This window comes from Phoenix dactylifera, unplaced genomic scaffold (assembly GCF_009389715.1).
Source record: "Phoenix dactylifera cultivar Barhee BC4 unplaced genomic scaffold, palm_55x_up_171113_PBpolish2nd_filt_p 000438F, whole genome shotgun sequence".
Classification (NCBI taxonomy): Eukaryota; Viridiplantae; Streptophyta; class Magnoliopsida; order Arecales; family Arecaceae; genus Phoenix; species Phoenix dactylifera.
The window spans coordinates 360,371-376,482 of NW_024067873.1; the positions used below are offsets into that span (position 1 = coordinate 360,371).

The window sequence follows — 16,112 nt, forward strand, 5'->3', positions numbered from 1 at the left end:
GTTATGTATGATACATCCATTTCAACCCAAAAAAAAAAGAGTCGTCGGTTGTTAGGACTTCAGTCCTTGTTGACATGTGCTGATTGTTCTCCTTGGCTGATTAGCTCGTCGACCAGAGCCGAAGTCGTTCGCCTCGGTTAGTCAGCTCCTCGGCTGGAGCCGAAGTTGTCCAAGATTGGCTTATGATGAGGCCATGGAGAGGTTGGTTTTGTTCGAGGTTGAGTGTCTAATATTTTCTCCATCAAGAGGTTTACTGGTCTCTCTACAGTTCCAGCAACTTTCTTCCATTGGAGAGAGAGAGAATTACTAGCAGAAGCATTTATTACCCATCAAGAAACCATTAGGAGTCAGAAAGCTTGATGCGGAGCTAAGGAACAAATGAACCGAGCAGAGTACCAGAGCTCCACATACATACAGTTTATACAATCAACAGAATCAACCTACAAGCATATTTTGACCAAGGAGGTTTACCGGCCCTCCATAGTTCCAGCAAGTAACTTTCGTTGGAGATTATGAGGAAGAGAACTACCAGACATACATGCAAATATACTTGTATAAGCTCTGAGACTATTTTTTATCAAACCAAGCCAAGCTCAAGACCTGCTTGAGCTCGACTCATTTTCTAACTGAGCAACCTTACTGCAAGCTGCTGATTCATAAATATAATGGACACTGATGATCCACTAATATCTTTTATCTGCGCACCTGCTCGCCATCTTCATGTAGGTATTTAGGATAAGAATGATGATTAAGATGCCACTCACAAAAGTTCAGTTCAGGGACCTTTTCTTTGCTGTAGTAGAGGGAATTTTTGAATAGATAGCTCATTACCTAAACTCATTCGTCCTGGTGAAATGTTACCCGCATGAAAGATCATAAAATACACATTCACATTGAAGCTCCCCAACAATTATTCTAAAATCAGATATATGCACCATCAAAGTTCTGTAATCCAGAGCACACAAGCAGACTACATGTAAATAGAAACGTAGGCAATTCCTGATATGCTACAAGGCATCGACCCAATCTTAATGTCTGAAGTATATATATTTATATATCATATCATGCTTCTCATCCCAAAGAAATCATGCTGGTACTTCACTGAATAACAACTGCGTAGAATGCCATCTTTTGAATGCGCTTGCCTTAAAAACATACAGTATTTCGGAAAACGAACAAATCTATGCCTCCTAATTACAAGGATCTGCAACATGTTTAGCCTGTCGTAAGGCCAATTTGTTCTCATAAAAAATATACATCAAATATTTCTAAAATTCTTGATTTTCTTTTTTCCCCCTTTCTTTCTGTGTAACTGGCAAAGTCGCGAACTATTGATTACTTCAAGTTAAAGCGAAGGGAAAAACTTGTTCAGATTGTAAGGGAGGGAATAAAATTCTTCGCTCCTTGGATCTGTTCTATAAGATCTGAACTTTTCCCACCAATGCCAACCTCTATCCCTTCTTGTGGATGCTTCCCCACGCAGGAGAGTGAAATCCAAGAAGTAAGCAATTATGGCTGCCACGGTTGCAGGTGATGAAAATATCACGTTGACAACGTCATTAAACTGCAACATACAAGGAGTTCTCAGTCCAGCTTCGATGTGAACAAAATCAAACAGGTCAGAGGAAATCAACAAATAAGAGGCAGCAGAGATGCCACAAAGTTGCATCAACATTTGGTGTAGAGCCGGAAATGGGCTTGAGCCGGCCCGAAGACCATCGAGCCAGGCCGACTTCGGGTCGGCCTATGGGCTAGGCCCAAAAAATTTCGAGCTAGGATTGTGTTTAATTACAGAGCCTATTTATTTTTTGGGCTGAGCTCAGAGAGATCATTGTCCCAGCCCGAGCCCGAGCCCGAGCTTGAATTCAGACCTAAACCTAGCCCGGTTCAAGCATTTAGGCTAATTCCAAAAAAGAGCCTATTCAATACTCCAAGTCTCCAATGGGTTCATTGGGCTAGTGGGCGTCAAAGTATGTTTAATTGGTTGGATGTTTAATTTATTTTCTATTACCCTTAATTTGACAACTGGATATTGAATTATAACTAATTTATTTTGGGTGTCATTCAAAAGTTTTTTTTTGTGGTTCGGGCCAGTCTAGTTTTTGGCCCAAACAAGTAATTCGAGCTGGCACAATTGGATTCGGGTCGGGCTTAGGCCGGGGTTTTCCAAATATTTTTGGGCCAAAGCCCAAAAACAAATTTCGGGCTGGACTCAGGTAGAGGTGAGGCCCTGCCCAGCCCGGCTCGTTTCTGGTGATGCATTGCAACTATAGATGAATGAACAGCCGGTAAAGATCATTAGGATGTCAGGTCCTTGAAGAATTTTATCATTATTGATTTTTTTAAAAAAAATTGAATTTGTCAAGGGCAGTTCCTGCACAAGAGAAGCATTTAACAGTTCTGCAATGCATCAAAAACCATCATATATTTTTAAAAAACTAAAAAAAAGAGAGAAATATAGGCAGAATCTAAACATTCACTTACTGCTCTTGAACGGGTGTGGACTGGGCCATAACCAGCCAGTATTTCATATTCCTTGAAGTATTCTGGCACTGACAAGCCCATAAACAAAGAAAACCCTAGTATAAATTTCGTCCGCAAGCTGTTAAGATTGCAGAACTGAAGAAAGCCAAGCCCAGCAGAAGCTGTTTGCAAAATAATAAACAATGGTCATAAGTTTTCAAAGGGAGAAAAGCATGGGGCAAACATTGACATTGAATTGAATTCCCACACCAACGAGAAATTTTTTTTACTACATTTCCTCTTTTTGACTACATTTCTTCTTTTTTACTTGAGTAGTTGATCATATTTTAAGGAACAATTAAATTAGTGCATAAGATGATGTATGGTGGACCTGTTACAAACGAAATTCATATATTAATTTCTCAAACTGCACGCAACAGTATGATTATAGATTTAATCAAATGCAAATAGGGATGAAAACAGATTGGATTTTAGTATATCCATATCCACATCTATATTAATTGAGTGCAGACGAATATGGAAATGGATATTAAACATGCTAGAATTTATTTCCATATTTGTCCTAAATAGATACACATAGTAATTGAATATTAAATTTTTTTTCCCAAGCAGATACAAATATAAATTGGATTCCACTTTGGCTACAAAATAAGATTCTTGAGCATAGTTTGATAGGGACAAATTAAATTAGAAAATTTAGATATATATATATATTTAAAGTAGGAAAATGACAAGTACCTTGCATGCAGAATTTAGATAATTAACAGCCCTCTCCCTTGTCATCATGGATGCATGCACATCAATGTCAATGTTAGGGAAGCCCCCATACACATGTAAAAGTTTTTTTTTTGTTTAACCAAGGTATCCAGATATCTGAATCTAAAAAAACCTTAGTATCTGGATATCCGAATTTGAATCCCAGAGAAAAAAATATTAATATTTGGATATATCCAAATTCAAATCTGAATAAAAACTTGGAATGTGTATCAGTTCCAAAAATTAATCAGTTTCTGTCTCTAAATCCAATTGATACAGATTTTTAGATGCAAACTCAATTCAATCATGATCCCAACTCTGGATTGGGTTTTATCCGACCCATTTTCAGCTGAAGATTCAAATGAAACTAATAATAAACATTGGTGACATTTTGTAAACAATATTTTAGCAAAAATATATTTGGTGGCATGACAAGAGGATCATAATTAGAATCCACACACAGACCAAACATGCTGCCAGTGAACATAGCAGATACTAGATACTCAAAAACAAATTTTGTTATGCAGCAAAGTGCATAACTTCCTGCAGCCCGAAGTGGAAGTATTATTATTCGAAGATCATTCTAGATTACTACCACTAGTATTAGCACATGTAATGCACCTAAAAGAAACACTCATGGCTATATGATATGACACCATCCGAGCAGGGAATTTTTCCAACTACTTATGCATCTTTATAAATACAATCCACTTTTCGCAGGAACGCTTCACCAGTTTATCTCCCATAAATAAATAGATATCTAGAACCGACCCAAAAGGACTGAAACTATAAAAGATGCAAGTATCTATTGAATGCATGGGGTCAGTTATCCAGGACAAGGAGTATTTGCCATAATAGAAGAAAAATGTGTTATAATAGAAGACATGATTACTAGCATGATTCCATTGTCATTTCCTAAATATGTGTTGTTACTGTTAATAATCACCTGTCAGTGCCATAGAGCTTCAGGTCATTAGTGACATTCTGATTATGTGTGCGTATTTATCTTTATAAGTATACAGACATAATGCATATACATACATATATACACATACGTAGATACATACATAGGTAAGTAAAGGACAGGCCATGTGAACTGTTGCGACAAAATCTCCAAGAACCTTCAATCAAGATTGAAATATTTAAACTATAAAGGCACTCTTAAAATAAATGAAATTCCACTCCTTTATGGTAGTAGTGTTAAACAACCATAACCATAACCTTTTTCACTAACAATCATAACCATAATCAACAAGGTTAAATGAAACAATTTAAGTTCTGCTTTACATATATTTTCAAGTAAATAGTGCTAATAAAGCTATATATTATCAACATAAGCCTCTTAAATCCCCTTTTCACAACTCCCATCTGGATTGCATCAGGCCTTACTCTCCTTGTTCCTCACTAAAGTGCACAAATCAAGCCCCTCTTGTTACTGGGCTTCCTCACCTCCACTGCACATGCTCACACCATTTTAACCAGTCCATTTTAAAATAGGTTTGTTCAACTCCAATACCTTTTTCCTTGTCTCCCTCTCTATCCTTCCTGATCTAATAATGTATTCAACTTAGCATTCTTATCTCTATAGCACAGCTTACTTAAATTGTCCATGTTTATGATCCATTATTCCAATTTGCAGAGCATGACAAGCCTATTTATTGTCTCACATAATTTGATCCCTCATATTTTAAACAAATAAATATGAAAGAAATTATGCTTAAGTGACACATAATCTTGAATGCAACAATAATATCACCTGTACTAAATTAATTTTGTCTGCTTGAATGAGAAGGTTATAGATGCTTTACAGCCTCCTAAAAATGTGTAGTTGAATGAATAAAGATGAAGAAAGCAAAGTAACCAAACAAAATCTCAGTTGTAACGGGCATTGGAAATCTACACTACTAATGGCTTGCATGCTTGTCTGAACAAACAGACAGATGTGCCACTCAGCGACAACACTTTAAACTAAAAAAAATGATGCAGAAAAATGAATAACCACTGGAACATCCATCCAAAGAATCACATACCAGCATAGGCAAAGAGTACGCAGTACAAAGCAGCAACAATGGGTAACGGTATTGATGCAAGAATTGCTCCAAACTTTCCTGGTTTATTTTGGACAGTACACAAATATTGCATCAGAATAACATTACACAAATAATGGTTTCTACTTCCACTATGTATACTTAGAAAATCACCTAAAATGGAGAAGAAAAGCATAAAGCAAGCTGCAATTTGAATAACTCTCCGGCTTCCAACTCGTGTCAATCCCAAGAGACCTGCATTTTCACTGTTCAAGAAACCCGCTAGTAAGTCATTTCAAATTTAACCACTTGCAAACTTGTTTTTCTTTATTCTTTATGAACCACCAGAGCTTTTTAGCTTATTACACTGATGCTGCTGAGCCATTTGCAGTACCAAACATTCCATCCAACAATATACCTATTCCCTGAAACTCCAAATGTGTGAGAAACAATACTAAAAACTGTGCTATAAGTAATGGCAATAAACAGAAGCTGAATATCTTGTCACCTGCCAGCCAATGCCCCGACTAAAAATGGCAGGTGGTATTGGTGTAGCACTTGCAAATCTTGACACTGCAATGAGAGTACCAGTTGACTGAAAATAAAGAAACTTTAATTAGAAAGTTAAAATGGTAATGGCCAAACCATGCTATGGTTCCCACTGGAACAAATTATAGTGCCTTCTAGCAAACACTCTATACATTTAACTAATCTTCAAGTGAAAGAGGTGCAAACCCTCCAGAGCTAACAAACCACCAATTATATTCAATCTTGGCATCTATCCATATAAAAATCCTGAAGTAAAAAGGGTTGTCAACTTGTCATGCTTCCACAGAAACTACCCAGCTTGGACATTTGTGAGACATCTGTTTTACATGTGCAACCCCTTTTAGACCAAATGCTACTTAGATATGTCTAAATTTCCCAGAATCCTAGAAAGTTTTACTTATACATCCATGTCTAAGGGCATATTTCTACTTGCTAAGTTGCTTTCAATTCACAGCCAACCACAGGTCAAAAATGAACATTCTCAACACACTCTATTAGTATAGACTCGAAATACAAATCTTAAACACTATGCATCATTGATATTATGTATAACTCATGATAAAGGTAAGAGAGATGCTGATTTTAATGCAACTCCAATCAAGATAATCAGCAAAAGCTACAGATAAGGGGGAAATGAGAAGATTAAGATATTAAGCGAAGATATGGTTCAGACAAGAAGGGCAAAGATCTCTAGACAATGCTTAACTATCTGTGATAACACAAGGAAAACTCAAAAAAGTTGGTCTAAAATATTTAATCAAGCTATTTGTGAATTTATATATCCAATTCAACCTTTAGATATTTGATCAAATTTTCTTCGGTGCCAACGCACAACTAGAAAACATGCATGATTATTTCTATCTGGACTGACTTTCTGCCACTTGTTCCAATAAAAAGCTTCATCCTCCATCAACATAAATACTTCCAAATAAAAGGACTAATGTCATTTATTTGAGATATGCTTCACGTTTTCTTTTAATACCAGGGGGAGTTGAACTATTGAACTACGGCCAAATAAGCTAGAACCCAACCTGCTGCAGCTTGCCAATAAGGCCAGCCAACTTGTGTGGGTGCAGCCTAGCAAACCAACTTCATAATCAAGCACAACTTAGCCCCAAGCAGATATTCTACCATCATCATAGTATCTGATTTCAACATCCCAAACATTTAGTCCCCACTGCCTCCTTAAATGATATCCCTTCTATGCCATCAACAGGTGTTCATCGCCTCTAAAATAACAGGGAGAGTTAGAGCTGAAGTGTCAATTGCAACATCATCATGAGCAACTTCAGTTCAGCTCGAGAAGGATTTGCTTAATTTGCAATACAAATAATCTTGGAACCAAGTTTAAGCAATCGCTGTCCAGCTCATGCACAGCTCAGCATGAGCCCAATATAATGAATATTTTAGATCTTATATCCAGCAATAAAGTTGCTGTCTCCAATAAGAAATGATGGGTGGGAAACTAAATTTTTTCTCCAAAGGGAGCTGTGTATAAGGAGAAAATGCAACATGAGTGACGAAGCCCTAGAAAGAGCCATGCATGAACAACCATGTTCTGTTCATGACAATTCTAGTTGTTCTGGAAGTTCTGATGTAGTAGATTTAATCAAGTTGACCTTGAGTTGAGCAAAGCTTAGCTAGTCGAGGCTCGCTTGACTAGATCCCCACAGAGCACAATCTCATGATTTCACATGTAGAAAGGAAAGATGATTTCAGCTTTTGCCACTTTCATTACAGAAAACATGTAAAACCATAAAACATCTTGCAGCCATTATTACTACCAGTCAATATGTCAAGCTTAGAAAAAGGAATAAGAAGAAACAGGTGCAATCTACATGAGCCTTGCCCAACTGATAATTAGACTTCTTGATACAGCACAGCAGAAGATTAGGGCTGAAATCAGCACTATTTTCAGATGAAGTAGTTATTCAAGACAGAGAAAAGAAAGAAGAGAGTGGAGAAGGTGTACTTGAAGAATTTAAGAAAAATTAAAGAAAGAAGAAAAGAAGCCAACAAGGTTCCAAGACGAAAAAAGGCTTTGATTTAATACTAGAATGCAATTATCTCTATATAAAGCATGGAAACCTTTTAAGTTTTAACTGCTAGCCCAAAAAAAATAAAGTTAAAATCAAGGTTCAATATCTCAGTACCGAATCTCGTACGGGTACCATCTTGGTACAGTGTTAGTATGCATGGTACAAAGGTCAATTTGGTAATCCCCTATATTGCATATAGGTTTGGTATCGGTACCCCATCATATAGGTCATTGTTCCTCTCTTTCCCTCTAATTCCTACTGGCCAGCCCCAAAAAAAGAGCCTAACAATCTATTCTAGCTAATGTGGCAATAATAGTTTAATATACCACATCATATATTAATTTAAGCCCCTCAATTCAATAGATTAACTCATCTGATGTTCACCGTACAACAGAATTAAGCAAGCTAAATATAGAAGTCCAGCCAAGGTTAGATGAACCGACCGAACCAACGTACCGATGAAGACCAGTACCGGTTCGGTACCGAACCGTACCGGTTCTGAAAAGAAAATGCATGGACGCGCGCTGCAAAGGGGCAACGCGTGGGCTCGCTACACCGCACAGCGAGCCCGCGTGGGGAATCGCGCATGCATGGTTCCCCGCACGTCGACCATGATCCCACCGCGTGGAACGCGCGTGAGCACGAGTCGGGGACGTGTTTCTCCACTTGCGCCTGCGTCCCCGCGGCCTCTCTCTCTCTCTTTTTCTTTTCTTCTTCCCTCTCTCCTCCTCTTCTTCTTCCCTCTCTCCTCTCTTCTCCTCTCTTTCCCCCTTCTCCTGTGAGCAAAGGAGCTCTTCTTCCCCGCGAGGTGTTCAGAAGGAAGAAAGAGGCCAGGTAGCATGACAGGTCTTCTTCCCCTCTCTCCTTGTCTCTTCTCCTCTCTTCCCCCCTTCTTCCCCACGAGTACCGGTACAAACCGGTGCGGTTCACACTGGTACAAGCCCGAACCGGTGCGGTTCGACCGGTACCGGGCTTGTACCGATGCGATTCGCACCGGTACGGATAAAGAACCGTTTGGTTCCGACCTTTTACCGGTACGGTACAAGCTGAACCGGTCGGTTCCAACTGGTTCAGCAGACCTTGAGTCCAGCTAACTGAGATTAAAATTAAATTCTACAATCATCATCAAAAATCGATATATATCAGTTTTATTTGCCAAAGCATGGAATATCAAATCATTCTAACTCAAATATAAATGGATAAATCACAGAGTCAAAGCACTAGAATGGTCTACTGATGATTGCCAACCAGGTGAGCAACTAATAAACAAGAGGTTCAACTATCATTTCAACACCTCTACTTTCTTAGCACTACTCTTAATCTAAGTTCCCTCCAACCAACCAGGCAACTATATTATTGAAACTAGGGGACAACTACACAAAAACACCCCATATCTGCACTGGATCAGCCAACTCTAATTTTATGAGATGTCTTTGTATATATAGTAGTTCTAAATTAAATAAGAAAATAGAATAAGACATTTCAGGCGTTTCTCGCCTAATTTCACATGTAATTCTAAAAAAATTGCATTCTCTACTCTCTTTCAATTGATTAATTTGCAGTCCCTTGTTCTTCAAGCATAGTTTTAAATAAAGCATTCATCTAATCAGATGTCATCATCAAGAAGTCTATGAATCTTAATATGCCACCTTGGTTTTATCCATGTTTTTCTTTATTGGTTATGATACACATGTAAATGTACGTGGCTACTGCTAAAGATTTTATATATGGAGTAAATTCTAGAAAGATTTTAGTGCTGAGTACACACTAATATCACTACCTTATAAAATTATTTAAGATTTTTTGATATATTATGTTCTTAACCTAGATAAGCTTAAGTTTTGCTATGTTAGAAAACCACTATAAATTTGTATTTTGGAGAACATGAGTCATGAAAATCCCTACATAAGGAGAGTTTCTCCCTTGGGCTCCTCTAACAGCACCAGAATCCTATTTTATAGAAGTTAGAATAGTTTAAACATTTAAGGGAGATATCTAATTAGGGTTGCAAAGGAAATTTAAAAGTTCGAAAATATAGATGCTTTAAATAGTGTTAGGATTTTTTAAAGTATATCCTGAACCTTATTAATCCCCAGCATACAACTATCCATATTCATTTATTAAGACAAAAGCAAGAGAACAATATAATCAACTTTTTATGTACCATACAAACTAGGTGGTACGATGCATACTATACAGACCCAATAGGATACAAATATCCAAGGCAGAGCTCGGTATGCCACCCATCCAAAGTGTACTATACTTTTGTATCAGGGCTTTTCGAGTGTAACACAAGTTGCTACTAGAGTTTTTTGGGCATGCCACCATTATTTTTGGGGCATATAATAACGTAATAATAAAGCACCGATGCAGAGGATGGGATCGAGACCAAAAACATTGGATATAATTGAAAAAAAAAAGAGACCACAAGTGCCCCAAACATACAATCACATGAATAATCCACATGATTAGAACTAGTTTACCTTTTAGAATAGCCTAGAGTACATGTTATCATGTAAGCATGTATGGACTAGTAAAAGTCTAATATTTTACTTAACTATGCATATATTACATCTTGCCAATGTTTGAAAACTTTGCTAGAGTACCACTTAACCTTTAAATTTGCAAGCTAAGAGAAACGAGAATCAGATGTTGAAACATGACAAAATGTCATCCATTGGTCAAAAAAAAGGCTAAGAAACAGCATCTCTCAACAGACTTTGAATGGTAAAATTTGTGCAACATACATTTATGAGAGAACTCAAATGGGTTAACCTTCAAGACAAGTAATCTCAACTTCATGTCAACTTTTTCTGGACTTCCAGGGTTTTACCAAACCGAGTTTAAGCATGATATAAATTCAAAAACTGTAAAATAACGTTGATAGGGAGATATGTGGGAGGGCAACCACAATATTTGAAATAAAAAGCAGAATCTCACCAGTCTCCAACTTAGCTAGAAAATGGCATTTCATTTGGCTAAAAGTAACTTCAACGACTCAAACTTTATTATCTATTTCATTGAACCTGAATATAAAACAAAAGATTTTTATTATATTGCAAATGCCCATACTTGAATGGATCACCTGAAACAATCGGTCAGTTCTACAGTATGCTGCTGAAGGCCAGGTGGGGAATATCCAAAGGACTAGATGTCTAAAGGGATATAATACTAAAATAAAGCATGATACTTCCTCATAAAGTGCAGCACAATCCCCTTCTGAAACATAAAGCATAAAAGCATGTAGGGCCCTCTTCAAAAGGTGTCTCACCATACTTTCTGGCTATTGTTAGCAAAACAAGCTAGTTGTGGGGGCGGGGAGACTCTTAGGGCCTAAGCTATGACCTAATCCCTACTTGATCCAACATGTCCACCAAAGGAACCTTCTTAAGCAACTTTCCATTGTTACCTTGACCCTTCACTGTTATCATCATCCTGCTGTCCTCTTTCACGATCAGCACTAGGGATTTTATTGTTTCATCTTCATCAGCACTGGTTCAACTTTTATATGCCTTACACATAATCCATTTATCAATTTGCATCTGTGATTGTTATTGTAAGAAATTCTTAAACACGGAAATCCAAGCAAAATTTCATGAAAGGTCACTATAAAAATATCACACCATGTATGGCAGTACTTTCTGACAGAAATGACGACCAAGCATCATAGATGTTGATATATGTTTTGATTCCTCTCAACCTTTAGGTGAAGCTGTTGTAAAGCTCAAGCATGATGACATTCATAAATGATGGTAACATTCAAATATTCCACTTGGTTATTATTTTTTCCACCATAGTTTCCCACTTATACGTGCCATCTAGAATCCACCATCATGGAAGCCATCAATTCTGAAGATAAGCAAACTCAGATAATAATCTTTCTCATCTTAATCTTCATCCATCTCATAAGATTTTTTCTCCACATGTTCTATCAAGAACAAAAATAGGGTACCCAAAAAAAGGTGTAATGTCACACAATTTACACATTTATGGCATGTATTAGCATTGCAGTCTGTCATTGAATATTAGACATAGTGACCTTTCTTTCATCAATTCTTCTAGGATCCTTCGTAATGTTATCACTAGTGGCCATCGTATTCACTGCTTCACTACAGTCATCCCGCAATACAAAATGAAAGATGAGTTACAAAATACTCCTATCCCAGAACTCATGCATCTGGTACCTTTGACATTCAAATATCATTCTGTTTTTGATTCTTAAGTACCATTTTCTTGGTCTCCAAAGGGGTAGTACCGTAATCACAAGCTAAATGAGGTGCCATGACACCAGAATCAAGTTACATAATAATAATCTATAAGTTCCATAGTGAGTTTGTATATAGACCAACTAGACAAGTCTTAGCTAAGCTTAAAATATAAGATACTTAAGCATTATGAGCATTTTTTCATGGTCTTAGGCCTCAATGTGAATGATTATGGATAACTCAACATGCAAATTATATTTTCTATTATGTATCTCCATGATTTTACCATAGTATCCATCAATAGGGATCTTTAAACTATTGAAACATTATTATCTAAACTGTAAGAGATTTTTACAGAAAACCCTAACTTATAGTTGGTAACATCAAGTTCGAAAAAAATAGCTCAGCATTCAGGTAAAGCCATCACTTGTTCATCCCCCTCTCAATCCCCCCCTCCCCCTGGGATTATTATCGTTATAACTGGTTTACTAAAACAAAAATATCCATTTAACCAGCTCTGTAAAATCTTATGCTTAAGGTCCAAAACAGATTCTTGATACACCAGTTGGAAAAGGGTAGACAAGGGGAAAAGGGCAACTGCAACAGATATTGTTATTCTTGGAGGGTTACAAAATTCAAGATATCTAAACTTCAACTGAATTTAACTGAAATATGGAAATAGTTCCAGTAGTATAATACTGGTTCTGTTTGAAATACACTTGTAGAAAAACAAACAATAAATACGTCTTGGTAAAAGCTTGAGAACATTTCATAATCCTTGTTTTGGCATCCACAAATTTACCAAGTTGATTCTTAGAAATCTATGCAATATCATTTGGGATAATTCCACCAACGAACATGCAACTTTTGCTGTCTTCAGCAAAAGACAGCAATTGTCAACATAATTTAAAACTGATTCAAAAGAAAAATTTCTTCTGAATGCACAAGAAGCAATAACTAAACAATCTTGTTTCAAGATGTAGTAGAAAAGGTTAAGAGACAATCAAATTGATGAAATAACAAGTGGATCTACGTAGCATCTACAATATACAAACCTCAATTAATGAAGCAAAGGAAGCAGCCATCATAGCAAAAACATCCCCTGCATCAAAAGTGGGACCTCCCCATTGAAATGGATAGGGAACTTTTATCCTGCATGTAATTGTAGACAACAATATATTAACCCATTTTTTATTTGGAAGTAACAGTAGGAGTGCCACCTTCAAAATTCAAGCACAGAACGTCTCCCTAGCACATACCCTGAGAGACCGCCGACAAGCAGACCCATGTCCCATTGGTAGAAAAAATATAAGATCCATCTTAAATATTTATAAAAAAAGAAACGAAAATAACTTTTTTTGTGCAGACGACATGTGTCTGCATTCTAACGGCAGCATTAAGCCATTCTTCATTGTTTTTTCTCTCATAAAAGTAAAATAACATAAATCACGATATTGATCAAATTTAAAGCGCTTCTTCTGAACTGCATTTGACACCACAATCAGTATGTCTCAATAAACAAAAAGCCAAGTCAAAGTGCACCTAATCAATAGCCATGATTTTTCAAAAGAGCATTGTTCACAATTTGTTAGCTATTTAGTGGAAGAATTACTTTTGAGTCTCATGTCAACACTTCCAAATTACTAGCAAGACAGACTAGATAGATATGTGCAAGACAGAAGAGAAAGTTGTAGTACCACTGCCTATGTTGATGAAAATTTTCAAGTAGATTTCAATAAAGCCCAATGCCCATATAAAGGTCTAAGGCCATATTCCCTATACAGATAAAATCTTGAAAAACTATTAGGGAAAGTACGAATGAAAGAACCATGTGTTAACTATGTGTTAAGGCAAATCACATCATAGAAAAGAAGATAATTCAAAAAGGCATCCCTACAGAAAGCTACGGGATCCAGCCAGTCTATAGTATGGTGGTTGCTATGAACAATATGGAAAACATGAGGGGAAAAAACACATATGACATCAATTTGAAGAAAAAGGAAAAAGTGAATGCAAACTAATAAATCCAACCAATTGGAGTTGCAATACCATTTGGAAGCACGTAATAGGCCAGAGCGATCCGCACGGCAACTAAACTGTGTCTGTGGAGGCCTATGTTTATAAGCACCAGCCACAGTCAAAATGTACGCATAAGCCCAGACAAGTGCAACAGTAATTAGCACAGCAAATCGATCAAAGATTGCTCTCCTTCTGCCAATTGCATGGGGAACATACTGCAGATAATGAACACCCCAAGTAAACAAAGTCATATGGTAGAACCATTGATATCAGACTGCACGAAAGCACTCAAATAGTAATCCCGAACAACAATTCACTTAGGTCATGCAAACCCAATTACCTGCGAGAAGAATATTAACAGAACAAGTGCCGGAAGCCCAACTTCAACACATCTTGCCAACTAGAAGCATGAACCAGAAACAGAACACACCAACCCAAGAAATGAGACAATTATACTGATCATGAACTAATGAACAGGAGGACCCCTTAAAGAACAGAGATTACTTACATTGGGAAAACCAATGTAGAAAAGCCCAAGCGCGGCAAGAGTCACAAAAGGAACTGCTGCAAGGGGGCTAAGAAACCTAAAGCCATCGAAAAGAACATCAATATTTAATCTGGCAGAGAAAAAGAAGATAAAGAAAAACAGAGAAGCAGAATTTTAAAACAAAAAAAAAAAAAGAAAATTTGACAAAAGTTTTATTCCTCATATCCTGATATCCAGTAAACCCAATTACAAAGAAGGATAAGAAAGAAGAAAAAGAGAAGCAAAGAGACCTCATAACGATTCTCCAAATGCCCAAGAACCCAACAATTATCTGAAAACTAGAAGCAGCAATCAGAGCCCCCTGTATCGCCCTCATCGTTTGCACAAACCTCTGATAAAAAAGAACATAAATCACCCCCAATACATTTAAAAACAAAAAAAAAGGAAGAGAGTTGCATATAATCTACAAGAAACAGACCTCATATGGATCAATGATGTAAACGAAGCGCCTGCTGAGAATAATAGAGATGGTGGGGAGGAGATAAGTGAAGGAACCCCCGATCACAGCCGGAAGCCGGGTCCCAAAGTAGGCCTGCAGCAAAGTATTGATCCCGGCAACGAAAAGCAGCGTCTGAATCACCCTCGCCTTCTCCTCCTGCACCCGTTTCGTTTCAAAAAACAGTTCCAACGGATGAAACAGAGAAAAAGGTATCACCTTTGATTCAAAAAGGTCGAGAGAGAGAGAGAGAGAGAGAGAGCGAGAGAGACAGAATCAGAGAGAAACTCACTGCGCCGCCGCCCATTTGGGGGACGAGGATGGTGGGAATGAGGACGGTGGTGCCGAGCATCACCAGATAGTGCTGGAATCCCAGAACAATGGCTTCCGCTGGAGACCAAAAGAGAAGCAAATAAGAATTGGCGATGAGAAGGGAAGAAGCAATGATGAAGGAACGAGACTGACCCCATGGCGGAGGGCTAGCGAGGCAGAAGTCGATGCCGGGCAATTGCTCTTTAACAGGGTGTGGAACGAACTCGTCCAGCTTCGCCGGGGGACCAGGGGGCTTCGCCGGGGGGGCCATCGCCGCCGCCGCAAGGTCTCTCTCGCTCGCTCTCTCGCTCCTCCGGGACTGCGCGCGAGTGCGGAGAAGTTAAACGCACGGAAGAGCGTTAGCATATAGCGCGGTCTCTCCGGCTTTCTCCCTCCTATTGGAATTACTTAATGGGATTAATTAGCCTCGCTGGGGATGTTTATTCTTGTCAATAAAGTTAATGCCATTTTGCTCTTCTTATTAAACGCAAACCATTCGAAATGGAGGAGGTAGGAGAAGCCAGAGAGCCTGGAAACCATGGGAAGGAAATTGGTTTCTATATGAGGTTCAGGAATCTAGTGGGAAGGAAATTGGTTTAACTACCATTTGGCTGACAGTCACACCCATCTTTGACCGATATTCCGATATTTTCACACTTGCTTTCTCTATGGAGTTCATCAATCTATTACGTTAGATGATTAATGCTCAAACCCATATGGGTTGTTTGCACTTTTCCA

At 37.9% G+C, this 16,112-nt stretch overlaps 1 protein-coding gene across 1 annotated transcript; it reads right to left on the minus strand.

The window, feature by feature from the left end:
• Positions 1–1,028: 1,028 nt before the first annotated feature.
• LOC103721615 (nucleobase-ascorbate transporter LPE1-like) lies at positions 1,029–15,900 on the minus strand. Its single transcript, XM_008811885.3, has 14 exons — positions 15,528–15,900; positions 15,355–15,452; positions 15,045–15,221; positions 14,857–14,957; positions 14,588–14,663; positions 14,420–14,479; positions 14,110–14,294; positions 13,116–13,212; positions 5,776–5,862; positions 5,634–5,692; positions 5,442–5,533; positions 5,271–5,348; positions 2,485–2,645; positions 1,029–1,564 (listed from the first exon to the last, which is right to left on the minus strand). The coding sequence occupies exons 1-14, from the start codon at positions 15,643–15,645 to the stop codon at positions 1,346–1,348; spliced, it is 1,608 nt and encodes a 535-aa protein (XP_008810107.2). The 5' UTR covers positions 15,646–15,900; the 3' UTR covers positions 1,029–1,345.
• Between the last annotated feature and the right edge of the window lie 212 nt (positions 15,901–16,112).